This window comes from Macaca nemestrina, chromosome 9 (assembly GCF_043159975.1).
Source record: "Macaca nemestrina isolate mMacNem1 chromosome 9, mMacNem.hap1, whole genome shotgun sequence".
NCBI classification, from domain to species: Eukaryota; Metazoa; Chordata; class Mammalia; order Primates; family Cercopithecidae; genus Macaca; species Macaca nemestrina.
This window is the reverse complement of record NC_092133.1, coordinates 125,966,387-125,986,628: the sequence shown is the minus strand read 5'-3', so window position 1 is coordinate 125,986,628 and position 20,242 is coordinate 125,966,387. Positions and strand designations below refer to the sequence as shown.

Below are 20,242 nucleotides of genomic sequence, written 5' to 3'. Positions count from 1 at the left end.
ATGTTCAGTTGTTGACTCTTCCTTAAAATGGGACGCTTTCTCATATGGTTTGTTTGTTGTTGTTGTTGTTTTTGAGACAGAGTCTTGCTCTGTTGTCCAGGCTGGAATGCAGTGACACGATCTCAGCTCACCACAACCTCCACCGCATGGGTTCACACAATTCTGCTACCTCAGCCTCCCAAGTAGCTGGGACTATAGGCGCATGCCATCACGCTCAGCTAATTTTTGCATTTTCAGTAGAGACGGGGTCTCACCATGTTGGCCAGGGTGGTCTTGAACTCCTGACCTCAGGTAATCCACCGGCCTCGTCCTTCCAAAGTGCTGGGATTACAGGTGTGAGCCACTGCTCCTGGCCAGTTTGTTGTTTTGGTTGTGATTTAGTGACCTCTCCATCCCCACCCGTCTCCCCAAACGTCACGGTCTCTCTTGACCTGGTTGGTGGGCATATTTCTGATGTGTGGTTTTGCATTCTACTTCTTGGAGTGCTTTAGAGATTCCCCTTTTACAGATTAAGTATGACTTTAATTTTTTGGCTGTGGATTCCCATGCAATGTGGATAGCATAAACTTGAAACTGTCACTCATCTGTGGCACAAACTTGGTATTTATTTTCAGACTCAGGAATTGTTTTTTTCCAGTACTCAGAACCCCAGGTAGATGACAAGACACTGTCATTTCCTGGTTCTGTGGGCAGAATGTTCTAGTTCTCCTTTAACCAAGGGGTTATGGGGGTTAGTGGTATGATTTTTATACAAGGATCTCAGTTCCAACTCCCTGCCTCAAATGAGACAAAGGCCAAATATCATATTCTGTGTGGACACTAACACCACAGCCCCTAGGACCTTAATCTAGGATCTCATCTGTCCTTGGCCAACAACAATTTAGTTTGTGCATTTTCCATTCAGCTTTTAGTATTCAACTAAATTTGGGTATCTGGAGATTTCCCCCTTCTTCCTCTCAAACTCTAGTATGGATTTTTCATTTACTGTTATATTTTTATTTAGCATTTCTTTCTTTCTTTTTTTCTGAGACAGAGTCTCACTTTGTCACCCAGGCTGGAGTGCAGTGATGTGATTGATTGTGGCTCACTGTAGCCTCGACCTCCTTGGCTCAGTCTATCCTTCTGCCTCAGCCTCTCGAGTAGCTGGGACTACAGGCACATGCCATCATGCCTAGCTAATTTTATAAAATTTTCTGTAAAGATAGAGACTCACTATGTTGCCCAGGCTGGTCTTGAACTCCTGGGCTCAAGTCATCCTGCCACCTTGGACTCCCGAAGTGCTGGGATTACAGGCATGAGCCACTATGCGTGGCCATTTCTGTGTACTTGGAGTTTGGGAGGAGGAACAATGCTGAATCATGCTGCCTGAAGTTTGAAAAGTGGTCTCCTATGACCAAATAATGTAGCTTTATACCCATCTTCTAGTATTGTCTTCCATAGGCAGCTAGGCTTGCGCTTCCCCAAATTCTTTCCTGTGGTTACCTATTCTAAAACTGGTATCTTAGACATTCTGTTCAATTTCCTCAGTGAACATTTCACAAATAGTTTTTGTTGCAGGATACATTAGAAGCGGAGAGAACGACTGCCCCCAATTATGTGCATAATTTGTCATAAGAGGAATGATGTACTACTGTTTCTTTTATTCGTTTATGTATATAATTTTCATTGCATTTCAGATTCTTCAGAGTTGTGTTCTTTAGACATTCCTATTGTTTATCCAATAGTTTCATGATAGAAAAAGTATTAAAATAATATTTTCTAAGGCTGGGCACAGTGGCCAGGTGTGGTGGCATGTGCCGTAATCCCAGCTACTCTGGAGGCTGAGGCAGGAGAATTGCTTGAACCTGGGAGGCGGAGGTTGCAATGAGCCAAGATTGCGCCATTGCATTCCAGCCTGGGCAACAAGAGCAAAACTCCATCTCAAATAATAATAATAATAATAATAATATTTTACAATATATATGCATGAACTCTGTTCATTTATTCATTGCTTGATAACATTAATAGGGCTGGAAAAAGCATCACTTTTACTGCTATATGATTGGACATATGCTTTCAACATTTGCAGAAGCAAACCAAACCTGTAATAATGAGAATGCTTATTTAACAACTATTGAAGACAGGTATGTAACTATTTTAATTTCATTAAAAAATATGTCAAATAGAAAAAAGTTTCAGAAAAGCCCAAGTATGAACGTACTCTAAATTTCTGAGTAAACTATGTGTGATCTTGAGGTATGATTTGTAAAGGTAGAAACATTAAAAATAATATTCTTATTTGGATTCCTCATTGCAAACATTATAAACCGTTTTTGCTAAATTTAGTAATATAAAGCAACATTCAGAACAGTTTACAAATAATCTAGTAAATGTAGTTTATAGAGCTAACTTTTTAATGATCCATTATATGTTGAAGTTTTTAAAACAGGAAAGTAACTAAAAGTTACCAGCTCAAAATCACGTTATATCTTTACCACTCTGTCCACCAAAAAAGAAGGCAAAGAAGTTTACTGAATAATTCATTCATTCTTTCCATTCTTCCATTCTTTGCTTTGCTAGGTTAACAGACTCATCAGTTAGGAAAATCACACGGACATAGAAAAATTTATGTAATTTTTTTATCTCTACGGTCCCATCTATTTTAAAGATTTATTTATTTACTCTTCACCTACTCTACGCGAAGCTCTAGATTAGCCACAGAAGAAAGTTTCCAAAAATGGAGAAGTATCTATTTCACTTGCAGTAAAGAAGTAACAAAATTATGGAGTTTTAGTACAATAAGTTATATTTACTGGAGTTTCGAGGCAGACCGAATAACATGTAGGGGATACTGTTGATATTAAAAATCTTTGGATAAAAATGAGAGATGTCATAACCTTTCATAGTCTTTATAAAAGAACTGTATTTCTATCCACATGCTGCTTTCATGTATAATGAAATGTCTAATATATGGTAGTAGCACCATAATACGATGCTGACATCTGAAACTCAGAACATAGGTACTTTTTACCTTCTGTGAGTGAGGTGAACTGCTCACCTTTAGGTACCATGAGATCATACTCTGGTCTGCACTATAGTTGATCTTTTGGTCTATTGGAGTATTATGTACACGATTTCACTATATTTTACATTTATTTTTCCTTATGTATCTTCTGTAATATTTATCCTCAGGAGTTCACTAACTCTGTTGTTAAATATGGTTTAGAGACATTTAAGGAAACTGAATCGAGTTTGGAACTTTTAATTTTTTTGGTTTGTTTTGTTTAGGGAATAAAATTATTTACACTGTGGTCAAATAAAATGTTGTATTGCTGTTAGGTTTCTCTGTATTCTCTTCCTGCTCTCCCTGAAGTCATCTCCAACTCTCTTGGTTCCTGGAAACTTCAGACACCATTTTTCTTTTTCTCGAAAGACAGATTTTTGGCTATGTTGCCGCCTCCATTGTTTTGTTTGTCATTTCAGACACATTTTTGGTGCCTTGTCAACCGAATTTTATTGTTCCCAGATTAATGCCAAATGCACAGACAAAAATCCAAAGGGAGAGACAGTGTTGGAATTCATGATTCTGCTTCTCATTCTTTCTGGAGATTCAGTCTCTCCTTCTCTATATGTCTTGATAATTTTCTCTTTTGTTTCGGAGCTGAGATATGAGAGAATAAAATTGAGGGGGGAAATTCATGCAGATTATTCCATGGATATTTTCCTTAATAATGTTACTAACCTTGAACTTGCTTAATCAATAATTCAGTAGAACTATTTGAAGAGTGGACTGATTTTTTAAAACACTGTATTTTAAAATGCAATAGTTTTCTTCTTTGTATTCTCAAAATTCTCTGATATTTTTAGAAGAGGCAGAGGGGCTGGCGAGGGCTAGAGGGAGTTGGTTTGAGTATATCTGAAGGATTTTATAAACTCAGCTATATGGTATTTTTCCATCATAAGCTCACATTTCCTTAGTGAAAATGTGTATAATGTAGATGCCATACAGATATAATACAATATGTTCGAATTACCAATTCAATTATAGCTGAAACATGGAACTGAGATAGTTTTCATATTGACAATTTTGAAAATTGGTGTAAATGTTTTGAAAACTTAATTGAATGTTAACTCTTCTTTTTAAAGATATGAACAAGCGTTCCTGACTAGTTTCGTTGGCTTAAGGCCTGAAAAATATTTCTGGACAGGACTTTCAGATATACAAACCAAAGGGACTTTTCAGTGGACCATCGAGGAAGAGGTTCGGTTCACCCACTGGAATTCGGATATGCCAGGTATGGGCAGCACTTAGGTTGAGGGTTGCATTCACCCTACGAATCTGTTGGATAAAGTCTGTTATTCCTCCGGGTACCTCTCCAAATAGACTAGGTAAATTAATCATGCTTTTAGTAACAGTTTATATTTCATTCTCTTTTTGTTTTTTTCTTTTCTTCCTTTTTTCTCCCCAAAAATTTCCTAATAAGTTTAATGTTCTAAAGAAAAAAGGAAGAAAAGTTTGCTAGGTATCTTGCTAGGTTATGTGGTACTGGTCTACTTAAAACCCATTCGTGAAATTCTCAGTGGTCACAAATGTTTCAAATGGTTGACTTCTTTCTTTCTTTCTTTTTTTTTTTTTTTGAGACAGAGCCTCAGTCGCTCAGGCTGGAGTGCAGTGGCACCATCTTGGCTAAGTGCAACCTCAACCTTCCAGGTTCAAGAAATTCTCGTGCCTCAGCCTCCCGAGTAGCTGGGACCACAGGCATGTACCACCACGCCTGGTTAATTTTTGTATTTTTAGTAGAAATGGGGTTTCACCATGTTGGCCAGGCTGGTCTCGAACTCCTGGCCTCAAGTGATCTATTTGCCTCGGCCTCCCAAAGTGCTGGGGTTACAGGAGTGAGCCACTGTGCCTGTCCTGGTTGACTTATTTCTGGAAACCTAAAACTATATTAAATGGACATAAAACTTTTCAGTGCAATTAGGAGTTGAAATATTAGAGTGCTTGGGTGGTGCAGCAAAGGACATTGCTCATGTAGAACTTGTTATTTCCGTATCTTCCATGTGCTACCATGTTTAGTCTTTTATTTGCCTTGGATTTTATTTTATCCTCATAAAAACCCTGCCAGTTACCTGGCTTCAGTATCTTCATTTAAAAGAAGTGGAGGTCAGGCGTGGTGGCTGTAATCCCAACACTTTGGGAGGCGGAGGCAGGAAGATCACCTGAGGTCAGGAGTTCGAGACTAGCCTGGCCAACATAGTGAAACCCCATCTCTATTAAAAATACAAAAATTAGCCGAGTGCAGTGGTATATGCCTGTAATCCCAGCTACCCGGGAGGCTGAGGCAGGAGAATCACTTGAATCTGGGAGGCGGAGGTTGCAGTGAGCTGAGATTGTGCCGTTGTACTCCAGCCTGGGCGACAAGAGCAAAACTCCATTAAAAGAAAAAAAAAAAGTGGAAACTCAAGGCTTAGGAAGTTTATGTGACTAGAAAGTTTCCAAGCTTGGATTTACACTAATCTGTGTCATCCCCAAATCTGTACTACTTACACTCACACCACCCTGCCTGCCTCTCTCTATATTTTGATTTACCTTCTCTAGTAAGATGTTGTAAGTTGTTTCTGAAATAGTATCTGAAAGATTCTTTGACTTTTTTTTTTTTTTTTTTTTTTTTTGAGACGGAGTCTCACTGTGTCTCCCAGGCTGGAGTGCAGTGGTGTGATCTCGGCTCACTGCAAGCTCCGCCTCCCGGGTTCACGCCATTCTCCCGCCTCAGCCTCCCAAGTAGCTGAGACTACAGGCGCCCGCCACCACGCCCGGCTAGTTTTTTGTATTTTTAGTAGAGACGAGGTTTCACCATGTTAGCCAGGATAGTCTCGATCTCCTGACCTCGTGATCCACCCGCCTCGGCCTCCCAAAGTGCTGGGATTACAGGCTTGAGCCACCGCGCCCGGCCTCTTTGACTTTTTATACAGTGGTATCACTAGCACACAACATTGTTTAGTATGACCACACACAGAGAAATTTCAACATCCCTTATAGCAAATATTTCATTGTGCTTGGGTGAAAAGCTAAAAAATAATAGCTCAAGTCTATCAATTTACTACCTGACCTAATACGTCCTCATCTTCAGTGTTCTATAATTTGCATTCTCAGTTTTCAATAAGGGAAACAGATCAGTAACCTAAATAGTGTGATTCTTGTTTATGGAATTATTGAACTTTCTGAACTATGGCTTACTCTGTAAGTGAAACTGCTTAAGTTTGCCTGTGGTATCATCCGGCAGCAGGATTCTGAGGAGCGAGCCCTGGAATGTCCTTAGGGAATCAGAATGGTTGGAACTGGAACAGAACTCAGTTGCAACCGTTGTCATGGTATATCTTTGATACAAGGACGGTGGTTGGCCTCTTTGGCTGAGTTTACAGCTTCAGGAGGAGTGGGCAAGGAGCCTGGGGCTTGGGCCTGAGCATCAGGTCAACTGAACTGAGTCTGATGGTTAACGGGACGCCATAGCCTCTGTAGTCATCTATTCCACAGTTACCAGGTTTTAACTGGGTGCTGCAAAGAGAAAGAGACAATCTTTGGAATCAGGGAAAACCCTTGAGGTGTCAGGGAATCAGCGATTTCAGAGAAAATATTCTAAAAAAGGTGTACCTCCCCGGAACTTCATGAATGACTTCTCAGCACTTCGTGTTCTTTCAAAGTCTAATAATAAAAAAAAAAATGACTTCATCCTAGCAGCGAGGAATCCTGATGCTTTCAAAGCTCTGTCTTAGTTAATTGCTATTTGGAAATAACCTTGACTGTAAGACAGAATTATAAACTGTTCAGCTCGGTGCATCCTCATTTTGTTTTATGGACTTCTTTGTTAAAGCTGGCATTCCTGAAGCTCTGTGAGGCAGGTCTTGGCATTTGCATTTGAAGAGGAGAAAGCAAGTTCAGATTGTTTGAGTAACTTACCTAAAATCTCTAGTTGAGGCGTGTCTCATTTTGAAATCTGTGAAAAACTTTGGTGCTGGAAAACCTATGTGGACCTTAGTGGGAGGAAAAGAATCTTAAAGAATTAAAAAAGAAAGAAAGAAGGGAGAAAACCAAAAAGGGGAGGAAGGGAAGAAGGAAGGAAAGAGAGAAGGAAAGAGGGGAGGAAGGGAAGAAAGGAGGGAGGAAGGAATGAAAGGAGGAAAGAAGGGAAGAAGGAAGGGAGGAAGGAAGGAAAGAAGGAAGGAAGGAGGGGACGAAGGGAGGGAAGGAGGGGAGGAAGGGAGGGAAGGAGGGAGGAAGGAACAAAAGGAGAGAGGAAGGAACGAAAGGAGGAAAGAAGGGAAGAAGGAAGGGAGGAAGGAAGGCGGGAGGGAAGGAGAGAAAGAGTAAACTACTATTTTTGCCATTATGGTGAATTTGATAATATAAAATATCTTATCATTAAATGCCTGTGTGTAGGGCACTTTGCCAAATGTTAGAAATGTAGTGTTAAAAACCCTCCAACATTTGAGATCGTTTTGGGTTGGGGTTGTAGACCACACAAATAAAAATCAAACAGATTCTAAACAGCGCAGACCAGTTGCTGAATGCCCCTGGCGCGGCCGGCTGCATCTCCTCGTCACGTGCAGGTTTCACCACATCCCTGACACTGGGTTCTGAGTGCCTTCTGCGAGCACGGCAGGCACTCGTCAAGTGAATTCTACTTTATATATTTAATACAGGCCGAAAGCCAGGGTGTGTTGCCATGAGAACCGGGATTGCAGGGGGCTTATGGGATGTTTTGAAATGTGATGAAAAGGCAAAATTTGTGTGCAAGCACTGGGCAGAAGGAGTAACCCACCCGCCGAAGCCCACGACGACTCCTGAACCCAAATGTCCGGAGGATTGGGGCGCCAGCAGTAGAACGAGTTTGTGTTTCAAGGTGAGTATCAATTATAAAGCTGATAAGAGAATCTGGAGTATGCTTCAGCCTAAAGAATCACCTAAGGACACAAAAAACAAACAAACAACAAACAAAAACCAAAACACTGTGCCCAGACTCCACCCGTAGGTATTTAGAAAGTCTGATTTGATTAACTTGGGGATCAGGTGTTTTAGAAGAGCTCCTTGGGTGGATGCATTTAGACCTACAAATGTAACCAACAACGTAAACACAGCGCACAGAAGTTGTTTCTCACCTGCTTTGCCACTATCACCTCCTCTCTGCTTCTCTCCTTTCTCCCAGGACTTCTAGATCTACCTCCCTCCTCTCCCCTCTTCCCCACTTCCTCCCTCCCTTTCTTCCCCTCTTACCCTCCCTTCCTCTGTTCCTCCCTTCCTCTGTTCCTTCCTTCCTGCGTTCCTTCTTTTCTCCTTCCTCCCTTCTTCCCCTCCTCCCCCTCCCCATCCCGTTCCTCCTCCTCCTTCTCCTCTTCCTTCTTCTTCTCCTTCTTCTTCTCCTTCTCCTCCTCCTCCTCCTCCTCCTTCTCCTTCTCTCTCTCTCTCTCTCTCTCTCTCTCTCTCCCCCCCCCTTCTCTTTCTTTCTCCAATGGGGTCTTGCTCTGTCATCTAGGCTGGAATACAGTGGTACAATCATGGCTCACTGCAGCCTCAAACTTCTGGGCTCAAGTGCTCCTCCCACCTAAGCCTCCCAAGTAGCTACAAGTATGCATCACCATGCCTAGCTAATTTTGAAAATCTTATTTTAAGTAAAGATAGGTCTCACTATGTTGCCCAGGCTAGTCTCAAACTCCTGGCGTCAGTTGATCCTCCCACACAGACCTCCAAAAGCTCTGGAATTACAGGCATGAGCCACTGCACCCAGCCTCTTTTTGTCTTGATAGAAATTTCAGTTTCCTGTCACACTGTTATATTGCAATTCATTTTATTCCATGCTCTTGAGCCCAAGTTTTAACTAACAAAATTGATAAACTGTTCTACAATAATGCCACAGAGGTATTCTAAAGGTATCCCTTTTTCTGATTTAACCCTGATGAGTATAATGATGGGCGAGGAAAGGAAATGATACGTTGGGGCACATGGCTTTTCAATGCCCATTAAATGACAATTCAATATTCTACCACTATTTAATACATTCAGAGTTTAGGCCATTCCTTTCCTCTTTATGCAATCAAATTCAATAAAGCCAACAACCAGACAAAAAAAGAAACCCAGAAAATAACAAACAAAAACCCCAATGAATTAAGGATTTGGGTCTTTTACTCTTTCTCTTTTATAAGTCACATCCTTTCTAGAGAAAATTAGACTTAGCCAAATACAGAAATGTACCTACTGTATTAGTCTGTTCTCACACTGCTATAAAGATACTGCCTGAGTCTGGGTAATTTAAAAAGGAAAGAGGTTGAATTGACTTCCAGTTCCACATGGCTGGAGAGGCCTCAGGAAACTTAGCATCATGGTGGAAGGGGAAGCAGGCACCTTATTCACAGGGTGGCAGGACAGAGAAGACCACTTGAGAGTATAGGAGAAGCTACCACTTATAAAACCATCAGATCTGAGAAGTCATTCACAAGAACAGCATGGGGGAAACTGCCGTCATACTCCACTTCCCTCCCTCAATGTGGGGATTACAGGTCCCTCCTTCGACATGTGGGGATTACAGTTTGAGATGAGATTTGGGTGGGGACACAGAGTCAAACCATATTACCTACCTACTGCTTAATGATACCGTTTTCTAATAGTCCTGCTCTCTGTACTTCTTTTATTCAATCCCTTTGAATGGCATATGGCCATGACATGCCCTGTAAGACAGTTTGGCAAGGCTGATGAAGAATTTGCATCAGGATGAGGCTATGTAGTCTTTTCTAACTCAAGAGGAGTATGGTTAATTGAGCTGGTCACTCCCACTAATAGAAATAGGAATCCAGGAAGGGTTCAGTCCAGATTGGCCATCAGATTTAATAACACAATTTAAATAGAAGGCGATGTATTGGGCTAAGACAGAAGAGATTTGTAAATGGATTATTTGAGGACTAACACAAAGAAAATCAAGTATTTTATTGTTACCTCTGGAAACTTTTGGGTTACTACACAAAGGTCGGATTCATCTTATTCCTAGCCTTCGCCTGAGGATGTTAGGCTATGGAGATTTATTGCAGTTTTTCGAGAGAATCAGCAGTTTTACCCAGAGCTGAGAAGTGAACCAGGGGCTTCAGTAGAGAGAATTTTCAGATGGATGTTCGACAAATCAAAATATGTGCTTGACTAGAAATTAGATGGTTTTAGAGGTACTTGGGGTAGGGTTTGTTTGGAAATATATAGACCACCTTTATAAATATTAAGGTGTGAGAATTATTAATGAAATTCAGCTGATAGTAAATTTAGTTAAAAAAATAAAATCTTATATCATAGTCTAGCAAGTTGAGGCATCGTAGGCGTCTGGGATATACTGATGTAGATACTTACTTAAACACCTTTGTCCAGATAGCTTGAGTCAAGTTAGGGTCAAGGTGAAGGTTGTCTTCGGCTGCTTAATGACAACTTGGGCAACCATAGTGCCTTGGAAACAAATTTTTTTTCCCATAAGCCTGTGATGTGGGGGTCATAACTCATGAGGACCAATGCACGAGAATTAGAAAAGTCAATGGCCACAAATACCTCCTTTCTATTTACATACTGGGGGGTGTGTCCCAGACTGTCACTGTTGACTGCATTTCACTATTCTCTCTGCAGTCCTCTGAATGTTATGACCCAATTCCTAAATCATATAATCTTTTAAATTTAATTTAGCTCATAACTCCCTGCCAGATGGGTGTCTGTGGTTGCATGTGCTTCAATAGCTCTTGAAATGTACAACCACAATGAAAAATACAAGGCGGTATTGAAGGACATCACCAACAAAATGTTGAACCATTGCCAGGTTATTCATTGTTTAAGCTGAACACAATAACAAACCGTGCACAGTTTTAGGAAAGTTATTTTCCTTAAAATTCTTTTTATTCATGTTTACTTTCTTTGTATCAAAAGCTTCTTTCATTTTTTTCCATCTCAATGCCACTTTTTACACTTAACCAAATTAATCCTGGCTTCTACAAAGAGCTGTATATATAACCCACATGCCTAAAGCTCCTAAGATTTTCATCTAATTTCTCTTATGCTATAAAATAATTTTATTTTCTAAGGTTTTCTCAACAAAATAATCCCCCAAGTTTTGTTTACCCAACTATTCACTCATAAATTGATTTTAAAGCAAAAGAATTACATTGTTTTGGGTCATTACAATGTTTTGTTTTTCTGTAAATGAACTCTCATCAAAAGTAAATAATTGTTTCTCTTAATTTGTTTAACTACAAAGTGTAAAATAATTTTTGTAACCATATCATTGTCAGCTGTATGCAAAAGGAAAACACGAGAAGAAAACGTGGTTTGAATCTCGAGATTTTTGTCGAGCTCTGGGTGGAGACTTAGCTAGCATCAATAACAAAGAGGAACAGCAAACGATATGGCGATTAATAACGTAAGTGGTATTTTTATGGATTACTCCTTTTTGTTATCTAGTTGGTGCTTATGAAGTTGAGAAAATTTGTCTGTTTCTGAAATTGTTGTCTCAGGACGCTAGTTGGAGCACCTGTATCATCTCCCAAATCTGTGGGCTCTGTTTGATCTAGTTTTACTTTCAAATCCTTTAATTTTATAAGTGTAAATTCTGCTATGACTTGCTCTATAAAAGTTCAAGATGCTTAATACATACTTGTCTTTCAATACTATACAATTATTTACTCTCAGGCAGTGGCCTGTTTTTAAGATATTTATGGGACATACCAAAATGCACATCTATTGCATACGTCTTCTATTTAGCTGTTGAATCTCTTTACTTGTGTACTATTAATTTATGTTTTGGAGGTAACTTTCAAATGTGGTTAGTCCTCATAAGTTACTGAACTTGCTTCATGCAATAGCATATGCTTTCTTTATGTTTTGGATTTCATAGAGCTAGTGGAAGCTACCACGAACTGTTTTGGTTGGGATTGACATATGGAAGCCCTTCAGAAGGCTTTACTTGGAGTGATGGTTCTCCTGTGAGTAATTTCACTTACTATATAACTTTCTTACTTTATCGTGTATTTATTTTGATGTTATCTTTTTATTTAATCCAAACTTTTAGTAAGACAGGTCATTATGATAGCCACTATCCTGCCATGCAAAGTTGATGTGCAGGTAAACTTCCTAAAACTTGAATGTTTTATACCCTCTTCTAGAACAATAGAAATGGAGACATTTTTGATATTCCCACTAATAATGATTAGGCTTCGTCAGACTTCTCCATTTCCAGGAATGAAGAAGTGAGAGCTTCTGGCACGTGCTGGCAATATTTAGAAGCCCTAGTCATCACAAGAAGTGATTTTGTATAATTTCAGTTCTACCTCTTAATTTCAGTTCTGCCTCCACCAGCAACTTTTCAAGGAACTTTAATGAGGTGGTTTATTTGATGGCTTCATTGACATTTGGGTTTTATATTTACATCTCTGGAAAATACATCATCGTGCTTCGTCCAAAACCCTGTGGGTTATGACTCCACACTGAAAACTCCATCGAGGTCCTAGACCCAGGGCCTCCATTTGTTTCTGCTGTTCATTTTGGCAAAGTTTAGTAGCTCTGTTAGCAATATTTTCTGGGTCTTTTTCTTTTGCAAGAAGAATTAGTTTTATTTCTTTATCCTACACATTTAATAAAGAGAAAAATTCCAAATAACACACTGAAATATTATCCTTTCCAATGGGTTGTAAAATTTAGGAACTCCCAACACTGAGAAGTGGAACTTTGTTGCCAAGTTTTTCCTATATGTAAACCCCCATTTGTGGCCCTTGGATCCATTGTATTTAATAAGAGTAAAGAAAATGTTATAATAATCAATTGTGTACGCAATTCAACATCGCAAGTTTCCATGTGATAAAAGCTGTTTCTTTTCTACTCGTGTTTGTGAACTGTGCTTTCAAAGCAAAACTATTGTGAAAAAAAGTAAATTGATAAAACAATGCAAATATGTCTTTCGTTTTCTATTTGAATGAATGATTGGCATTGGCTTGATACAAATGGTTAATGGTTGTAGTTTGATGTTTCTAATATAGGTTTCATATGAAAACTGGGCTTATGGAGAACCTAATAATTATCAAAATGTTGAATACTGTGGTGAGCTGAAAGGAGACCCTAGTATGTCTTGGAATGATATTAATTGTGAACACCTTAACAACTGGATTTGCCAGATACACAAAGGTATGATCAGCTCTTCTCTCCTTTATCTCAGCTTGGTAGACTAACCTCCTGACACCCCAGTATCTTTCCTTTATTAGCAGAAGCAAACAAACAAAATAACAGAATCAGGGAACTGTCAGTGGCCATGATTGCATAGGATAAGCATGAAGTTGGTAAGCACAGATAAATGTGCCAAAGGAACAGAGAAGATCAAAAGGCCACCCAGGAGTTCTGGGCAAGAGTCACATCCTCCCAAATAGTTCCCAAGAGCAGCTCTGATCCTGGCCCAGGTTCCATAGCAGTAGAATTTTGTGGGTGTCCTACGCCGTAAGCAGAATAATGCAAATGCAACTGCCGTTTTGGAATTTTCACTTTCTGACCTACGTTAATCATCAAATAGGGGAACATTTCCCTAAGTCTGAATATTCTCAGTATTGATTTCTCAGATAAACGTTCAACACAGTGAACAATCACCTTGAAGTGGCCTCTGATGCTATGAGCCCCACCATGTTATTGATGGTCAAACAATATGCATGCTGACAGTCATTATCTGGGACTTAGAAAGTTCTACATATCCAAGTCAGGCCAGAGGATCCGAGTTCTAATGTTAAGAGAAACCAACACACCAACCATCAAATAAACAAACCTACCCTCAAACCAAAATATACCTCAATACCTCCGTTGTAAATGGATAAATGGAACCACATTGCCCTCTGCTGTTGGGGAATCTTGGCAACCATTTCAGCTCTATAGCTGGAGATGACTTACTGCTTTGTTTATTTTCCATCCTCCTGCTTATTATTGCTTTCAGAGTTTCTAGAATACAAGTAGTCAGTGGTGGTCCATTGTCCTTTAACGGTCTCTTAGCTACCAATGGCTAGTACCTTTTTGCATTATTGTAGCTCTGCTCTTGCAGATGTTAAATTCAGCAACCCAAAAGCTAGGTAACCTGAGTCCCTTTATCAGCTTTCAACAACATCCAGATATGTCATTAAGTAATTGGAAAGAAAAATATTTCATTTAACTTTTAGTAAATCATACATTTCAGAAAAACAGATTTTCTTAAAGAAAATACATTTTCTATTTTATAAATATTTTATAAACAAATAGTTCACATTTAATCATTTCAACTAATGAAATCATAAATAATTTCACAGATTATAAGATGTCTGACTGAAAAACGAACATCTGTTAAACACCTATTACATACCAATAACTCACATGTTTTCACAAACTAATCTATTTGGTTTAGTTGACAGAATTAAGGCTAAACGATTGAAACCCAGGCTTGGGATTTGAAGCTAGGCTTTCTGATTCTAAAACTCATGTTCTTTTTTTTTTTTTTTTTTTTTTCCTTTCCTTTATGTGACGCTACTTGTGCCTGAAAACTGTGGTGGCTGTAATTTCTGGTGGCTCTGATTGCACCTGATTTGTTTAAGTCTTCACTTCTAATTCTCTTTTCCTTCATTCTGCTCTCCACAACATGATGTACAAATTGGAGAAAGAAAGGGAAGGGAAAAAAGAGAACAACTAAGTTTTTAGCAATATTGACTCATGAAAATAGTGAATATAGAAGGAAATGTAATTAGCAGAAGTTTAAGTACGCTTTATTTCTACTTTGCTCTTGTTTTACAGGACAAACACCAAAACCTGAGCCAACGCCAGCTCCTCAAGACAGTAGGTGTTTTCTTATTTTTTGATCTCTGTACTCATAACCCTTTCCCTGCCTCTTTTTTTTTTTTTTTTTTCTCAATGAAAAATTACTTGCCCTAGGAAGGTAGAGGGCAGAAGTCCTTAATACCTATGAGTGAGAATGTCATGGAAGTTTGAGTCTTCCTCTCCAGACAGAAGCTCATATGCGCAAACATAAGGCATGTTAATACAGTTTCTCAAGGGTTCATGAATCAATTCCAAGGTCCCGGGTTCTTCTTCTTTAGCACATATATTAGTGTCCACTGGCTGCTGTAACCAGTTACCAGGAACTTGGTGGCTTAAAATAACACGCAGTTACTCCCTTACAGTTCTGGAAGTCAGAAATCTGGAATCAATTTCACTGGGCCAAAATCCAGATGTTGGCAGGACCACGCTCCCGTTAGGGGCTCTAAGGGAGAATCTCTTTCCTTGCCTTTATAAACCAGCATCTAGAGCTGCATTCTGTGAACTCATCAGCTCGTGGCCCCTTCCTCCTTCAAAACCAGCAATGTAGCATCTTCTTCCAGTGATCACATTGCCTCTTTCTCTTTTAGTCAAATGTCCCTCCGCCCCTCTGCATAAGGATACTTGTTATTACATTTAGGGCCCACCTAGACGATCCAGGAGAACCCTCCCATCTCTCAAGATCCTAACTTAATCATGACTATAAAGTCCTATTTTCCCTATAAGCTAACATTCATAGGTTCCAGGGGTTAGGAACTAGATATCTTTGGGGGCTTTTATTCAACCTACTGTAGCACAGAACTATGGAACCCCATGTGGTGGAAAAAGCCTGAGGGGTCCACTTGATAAGAGAATTCCTTGCTTCTACCCTGAGGCACCCAAGTCCATCTATTAGAAGTTTTGCTTTTTCTTTTTTCCTTCTTATACTGGGGTAAAAGCTGCTTTCTCATAGTTCCCACTCCTCTGATCTAGAACATTATGGGTGCGTTGTATATAAATCCTTGCAGCTATGCTATCATATTGATGAGAGTGACACCCAGAGTTCTTTTACCCGGTAATGACATATGGAACTTAGCTGGGAATACAAAATGGGTCCTTTTTACTGGGTTGGTAGAAAGTGGATATTTTGGCTGAGGATTCAAATGTCTGTGTTTGACGTAGACATTCTGCTGTTGTGGTCTCTCAGAGTTGCAGACGCCTCTTGATATAGCAGCTCTATCCCTTTCACCTTTGCGTGCTACACACACCAAATTCTTGAATTTGTCTGTGTAAAACTCATGGCCTTTTCTCGTTAACTTTTCAGATCCACCAGTCACTGAAGATGGGTGGGTTATTTACAAAGACTACCAGTATTATTTCAGCAAAGAGAAGGAAACCATGGACAATGCACGAGCGTTTTGCAAGAGGAATTTTGGTGATCTTGTTTCTATTCAAAGTGAAAGTGAAAAGAAATTTCTATGGAAATATGTAAGAGCATCAATACATTTTTTAAAGTTAACAGTTTTGGGGGGAACAGGTGGTGTTTCGTTGTATGGAAAAGTTCTTTAGTGGTGACTTCTGAGATTTTGGTACACCTGTCACCTGAGCAGCGTACACTCTACTGAATGTGTAGTCTTTTATCCCTCACCCCCCTCTTACCTGTCCCTGAGTCCCCAAAGTCCATTGTATCATTCTTATGCCTTTGCATCCTCATAGCTTAGCTTCCACTTATGAGTGAGAATATACGATGTTTGGTTTTCCATTCCTGAGTTACTTCACTTAGAAAAATGGTCTCCAATTCCATCCAGGTTGCTGCAAATGTCATTATTTCATTCCTGAGTAGTATTCCATAGTATATATATACCACATTTTCTTTATCCACTCATTGGCTGATGGGCATTTAGGCTGGTTCCATATTTTTGTGATTGCAGATTGTGCAAATATTAAAAACGTGTGTGCAAATGTCTTTTTCATATAATGACTTATTTTCCTCTGGGTAGATACCCAGTAGTGGGATCGCTGGATCAAATTGTGTTTCTACTTTTAGTTCTTTGAGGAGTCTCCATACTGTTTTGTAGAGTTGCTGTACTAGTTTACATTCCCACCAGCAAGGTAAAAGTGTTTCCTTTTCACCACATCCATGCCAACATCTATTATATTTTTATTTTTTAATTATAGCCATTCTTGCAGGAGTAAGGTGGTGTCACATTGTGATTTTTCATTTACATTTCCCTGATAATTTGTGATGTTGAGCATTTTTTCATAGAGCATCATTGATTTAAGGATGGAACAGTGACATATGATAAACATAATGTCTACCATTGGTACCCCCTAGCACAATTTCTAATTATGTGCTGAATTTGCACCTCCAAAGGTCCAGGTAAAGATGGAAATGCAGGAGGAGGAGGAGGTCATAACACAAGTTATGCCCTATTGTTTAAATATTTAGTGCAGAATTGCAGAACTCAGAATAATTTGTTTGTTTGTTTGTTTTTGAGACAATGTCTCGCTCTGTTGCCCTGGCTGGAGTACAGTAGTGTGATCTTGGCTCACTGCAACCTCCGCCTACTGGGTTCAAGCAGTTCTCCTGCTTCAGCCTTCCGAGCAGCTGGGACTACAGGTGCATACCACCATGCCTGGCTAATTTTTGTGTTTTTAGTAGAGACAAGGTTTTACTATGTTGGCCAAGCTGATCTTGAACTCCTGACCCTAAGTGATCTGCCTGCCCTGGCCTCCCAAATTGCTGGGATTGCAGGCGTGAACCACTGTGCCCAGTCCCAGAACCGTTTTTTAGCTTGGATTTTGTGAGGATCCATACTTGTTGGCTTTGAGTTCACTAATTTGATTTGCAAAGATTGTAATTCTTAACTAGTTGTTATATGTCAGTCCTGGACCCTTTGTGTATCATATAGCTTAGTTTTTAATTTAAAAATCTGGCTTACTTGGCCCAAATTGTTGGCCAACATATAACGCAGTTTGATTATTTATTATAATCATCTTTCTTGGTTGTAACAAAATTGTGATACCATCAATATACCTATCACTGAAGGTATAATTTATTTTTATAATTTATTTTTTCCAAGAGTGCTTTGTTCAGTATCTTTCTGATTAAAATTCTTCATGGCCTCATTGCCAGAGAGGAGGTAACAGAGAGAAGCAGGAAAAAATAAGTTGAACAGTACTGAAATAATAAAAATGCATTTGATTTATAAAGGTACTAGAGTATAGTCCGGCTTACCATCATCTTGTGGATATAGCTTGCTTTGAAATTCTCAAGATGTTTTCTAATATTGCACAAATATATATATGAAAATCAAATATATCTATATATAGTGAAATAGTACGTTATAATGAAATTAATACATTTTGGGGTTCCTTTCCTTGCTCATGAATACACATATTCTCCCAAGTTTGAAAAACAGATATATCCTCCTTGCTTATACACAGATATACATTATATATGTAATATATACATAAAAATGTATAAAAACAAATATTTAAATAATATATATAAAATAAATATATTTAAAATAAATCTATATGTAAAATATATATAGGAAATATATGTAATGTATGTATAATATATATTATACATATCAATTCTCTCACCTCAGCCTTCCAAGTAGATGAGACTACAGGTGTGCACGACCATCTCCCACAGGGTGACTATTTTTCATATATATATTTTGTATATATATTTGACATATAGATTTATTTTACATATATAATTATATTTATTACATTTATAATTATAAACATATGATATATTATAAACATATGATAAATTATAAACATGATATGTATAAAATAAATCTAATATATGATTCTTTTTTATATAAAAAAATTTGTACACAATTTAATAACTTGAATTTGTAAAGCAAATGCCTTAAATCATTCTCTATAATATTAAATGCCTACAATAGTTACATTGTTGAAGACATTCTTTAAAACAAAGTAGCCAGTCAGGATTATAGGATTACGCATCAAAGAAAAGACTCTTGCTTTACAAATTCAAAGTATTAAATTGTGTGCATATTTTTTTTTATTTCTAGGAAGAACGTCATATAGAATGTCCTACATTTCTGTAGAAATTCCTCTCTAGAAAAGGTTTCGATTAGGCTGCCTCATTAATATGTATGTTTTGTTCAAGAACTTGCCGATTGTGTGATTCTAAATTAAATTATACGTAAACTTCCTTGTTTCAGGTAAACAGAAATGATGCACAGTCCGCGTATTTCATTGGTTTATTGATCAGCTTGGATAAAAAGTTTGCGTAAGTAAATCAAGCTGGAAACAGCTCTGCTTGGGTTAGTGTTCTGACCGAAACCTAGGAGTTATTTTGAGATTTTTCTTTGTGGAATGCATTTTTTAAAATCCTGCAGCATTCTCAATTGAAATAGCAACTTTAAAAAAAGAATTCAAAATAATTCTATTAAATATTTTCAGCACTACAAATGCCAAACAAACAACTCAAAATTGGGTTCAGTTTTGCAAAGCTACACTTTTCTTTGTTTTGAGATGTCATCATCTGTCAGGAAATCATCTACTAAAAAGTTGTGTTAGACATATACAAATACTGAACTTATTTAAAACATTGTAATCCCATCTGGGATGAGAACCTTGCTAACCTTGCTGCTGGGAACCACAGTATCCTTTCCTATTGCCCTGTTCCCCGTGTTAGCAGCATTATTTTGAAGCACACTTTCAAATTGCAGGAAATACTTTCCCTTTAAAAGAGTGATTGTCCCATTTTCTATTAGATATAGGAGCCAGAAAAAGCTGTAGGGACATGAGGAAATTAATACATTTAAGTTTTTTTTTCTTGTACATTAATACATATGTCCTCTAGAGTTTGAAGGGCATATATGTCCTCCTGGCTCATATACAGATTTTTTTAGCCTCATGTATTCCAGGGGACTGCTATTGTCATCTTTGAGCAATAGAGACCTAAATTCAAGGTCCTTATTGTTGTTATTATTATTATTATTATTATTATTTGAGACAGGTCTCGCTCTGTTGCCCAGGCTGGAGTGCAATGGGTCAATCACAGCTCACTGCAGCCTTGAAATCCTGGGTTCAAGCAATCCTTCCATTTCAGCCTCCTAAGTAGCTGGGATGACAGACATGCACCACCATACCCCACAGGGTCATTATTTTTCAAGAGTACAAATGCTGGATCTTCCTTTGGACAAGGAACGTCATTTTATCATTTCTAATGTGAAAAAGTCAAATTGATGATCTCATGACTGGTCCCCTTCTGGCTCTCACAGTCTCTGAATTTCTGTAGTTTGCAGACATAAGTTTAGGCCACCTACATTACAAGAAACTAGAGTAAACACGAGAATCAGAGAGTGAGCCTAATGAGAAATTCTATACGCTCTGCCTCTCCATGGGTGGTTTGGTTTTGTGGGAATCATGCCCGGGGAGCACTATGGGAGGATTTTTGTCTCTGGCTCA

General features: G+C 38.6%; 1 protein-coding gene across 1 annotated transcript in view; it reads left to right on the top strand.

Annotated features, from left to right (window-relative positions):
* Window positions 1-20,242, top strand: part of LOC105488231 (mannose receptor C-type 1) — a 98,152-nt gene that overhangs the window by 49,025 nt on the left and 28,885 nt on the right. Inside the window, exons 10-18 of the mRNA XM_011752104.3 lie at window positions 2,008-2,123; window positions 4,126-4,274; window positions 7,681-7,880; window positions 11,287-11,414; window positions 11,889-11,976; window positions 13,027-13,171; window positions 14,786-14,827; window positions 16,110-16,273; window positions 18,991-19,058. Of these exons, the coding sequence (XP_011750406.2) occupies window positions 2,008-2,123; window positions 4,126-4,274; window positions 7,681-7,880; window positions 11,287-11,414; window positions 11,889-11,976; window positions 13,027-13,171; window positions 14,786-14,827; window positions 16,110-16,273; window positions 18,991-19,058 (1,100 nt within the window). The remainder of the gene's footprint in view (window positions 1-2,007; window positions 2,124-4,125; window positions 4,275-7,680; window positions 7,881-11,286; window positions 11,415-11,888; window positions 11,977-13,026; window positions 13,172-14,785; window positions 14,828-16,109; window positions 16,274-18,990; window positions 19,059-20,242) is intronic.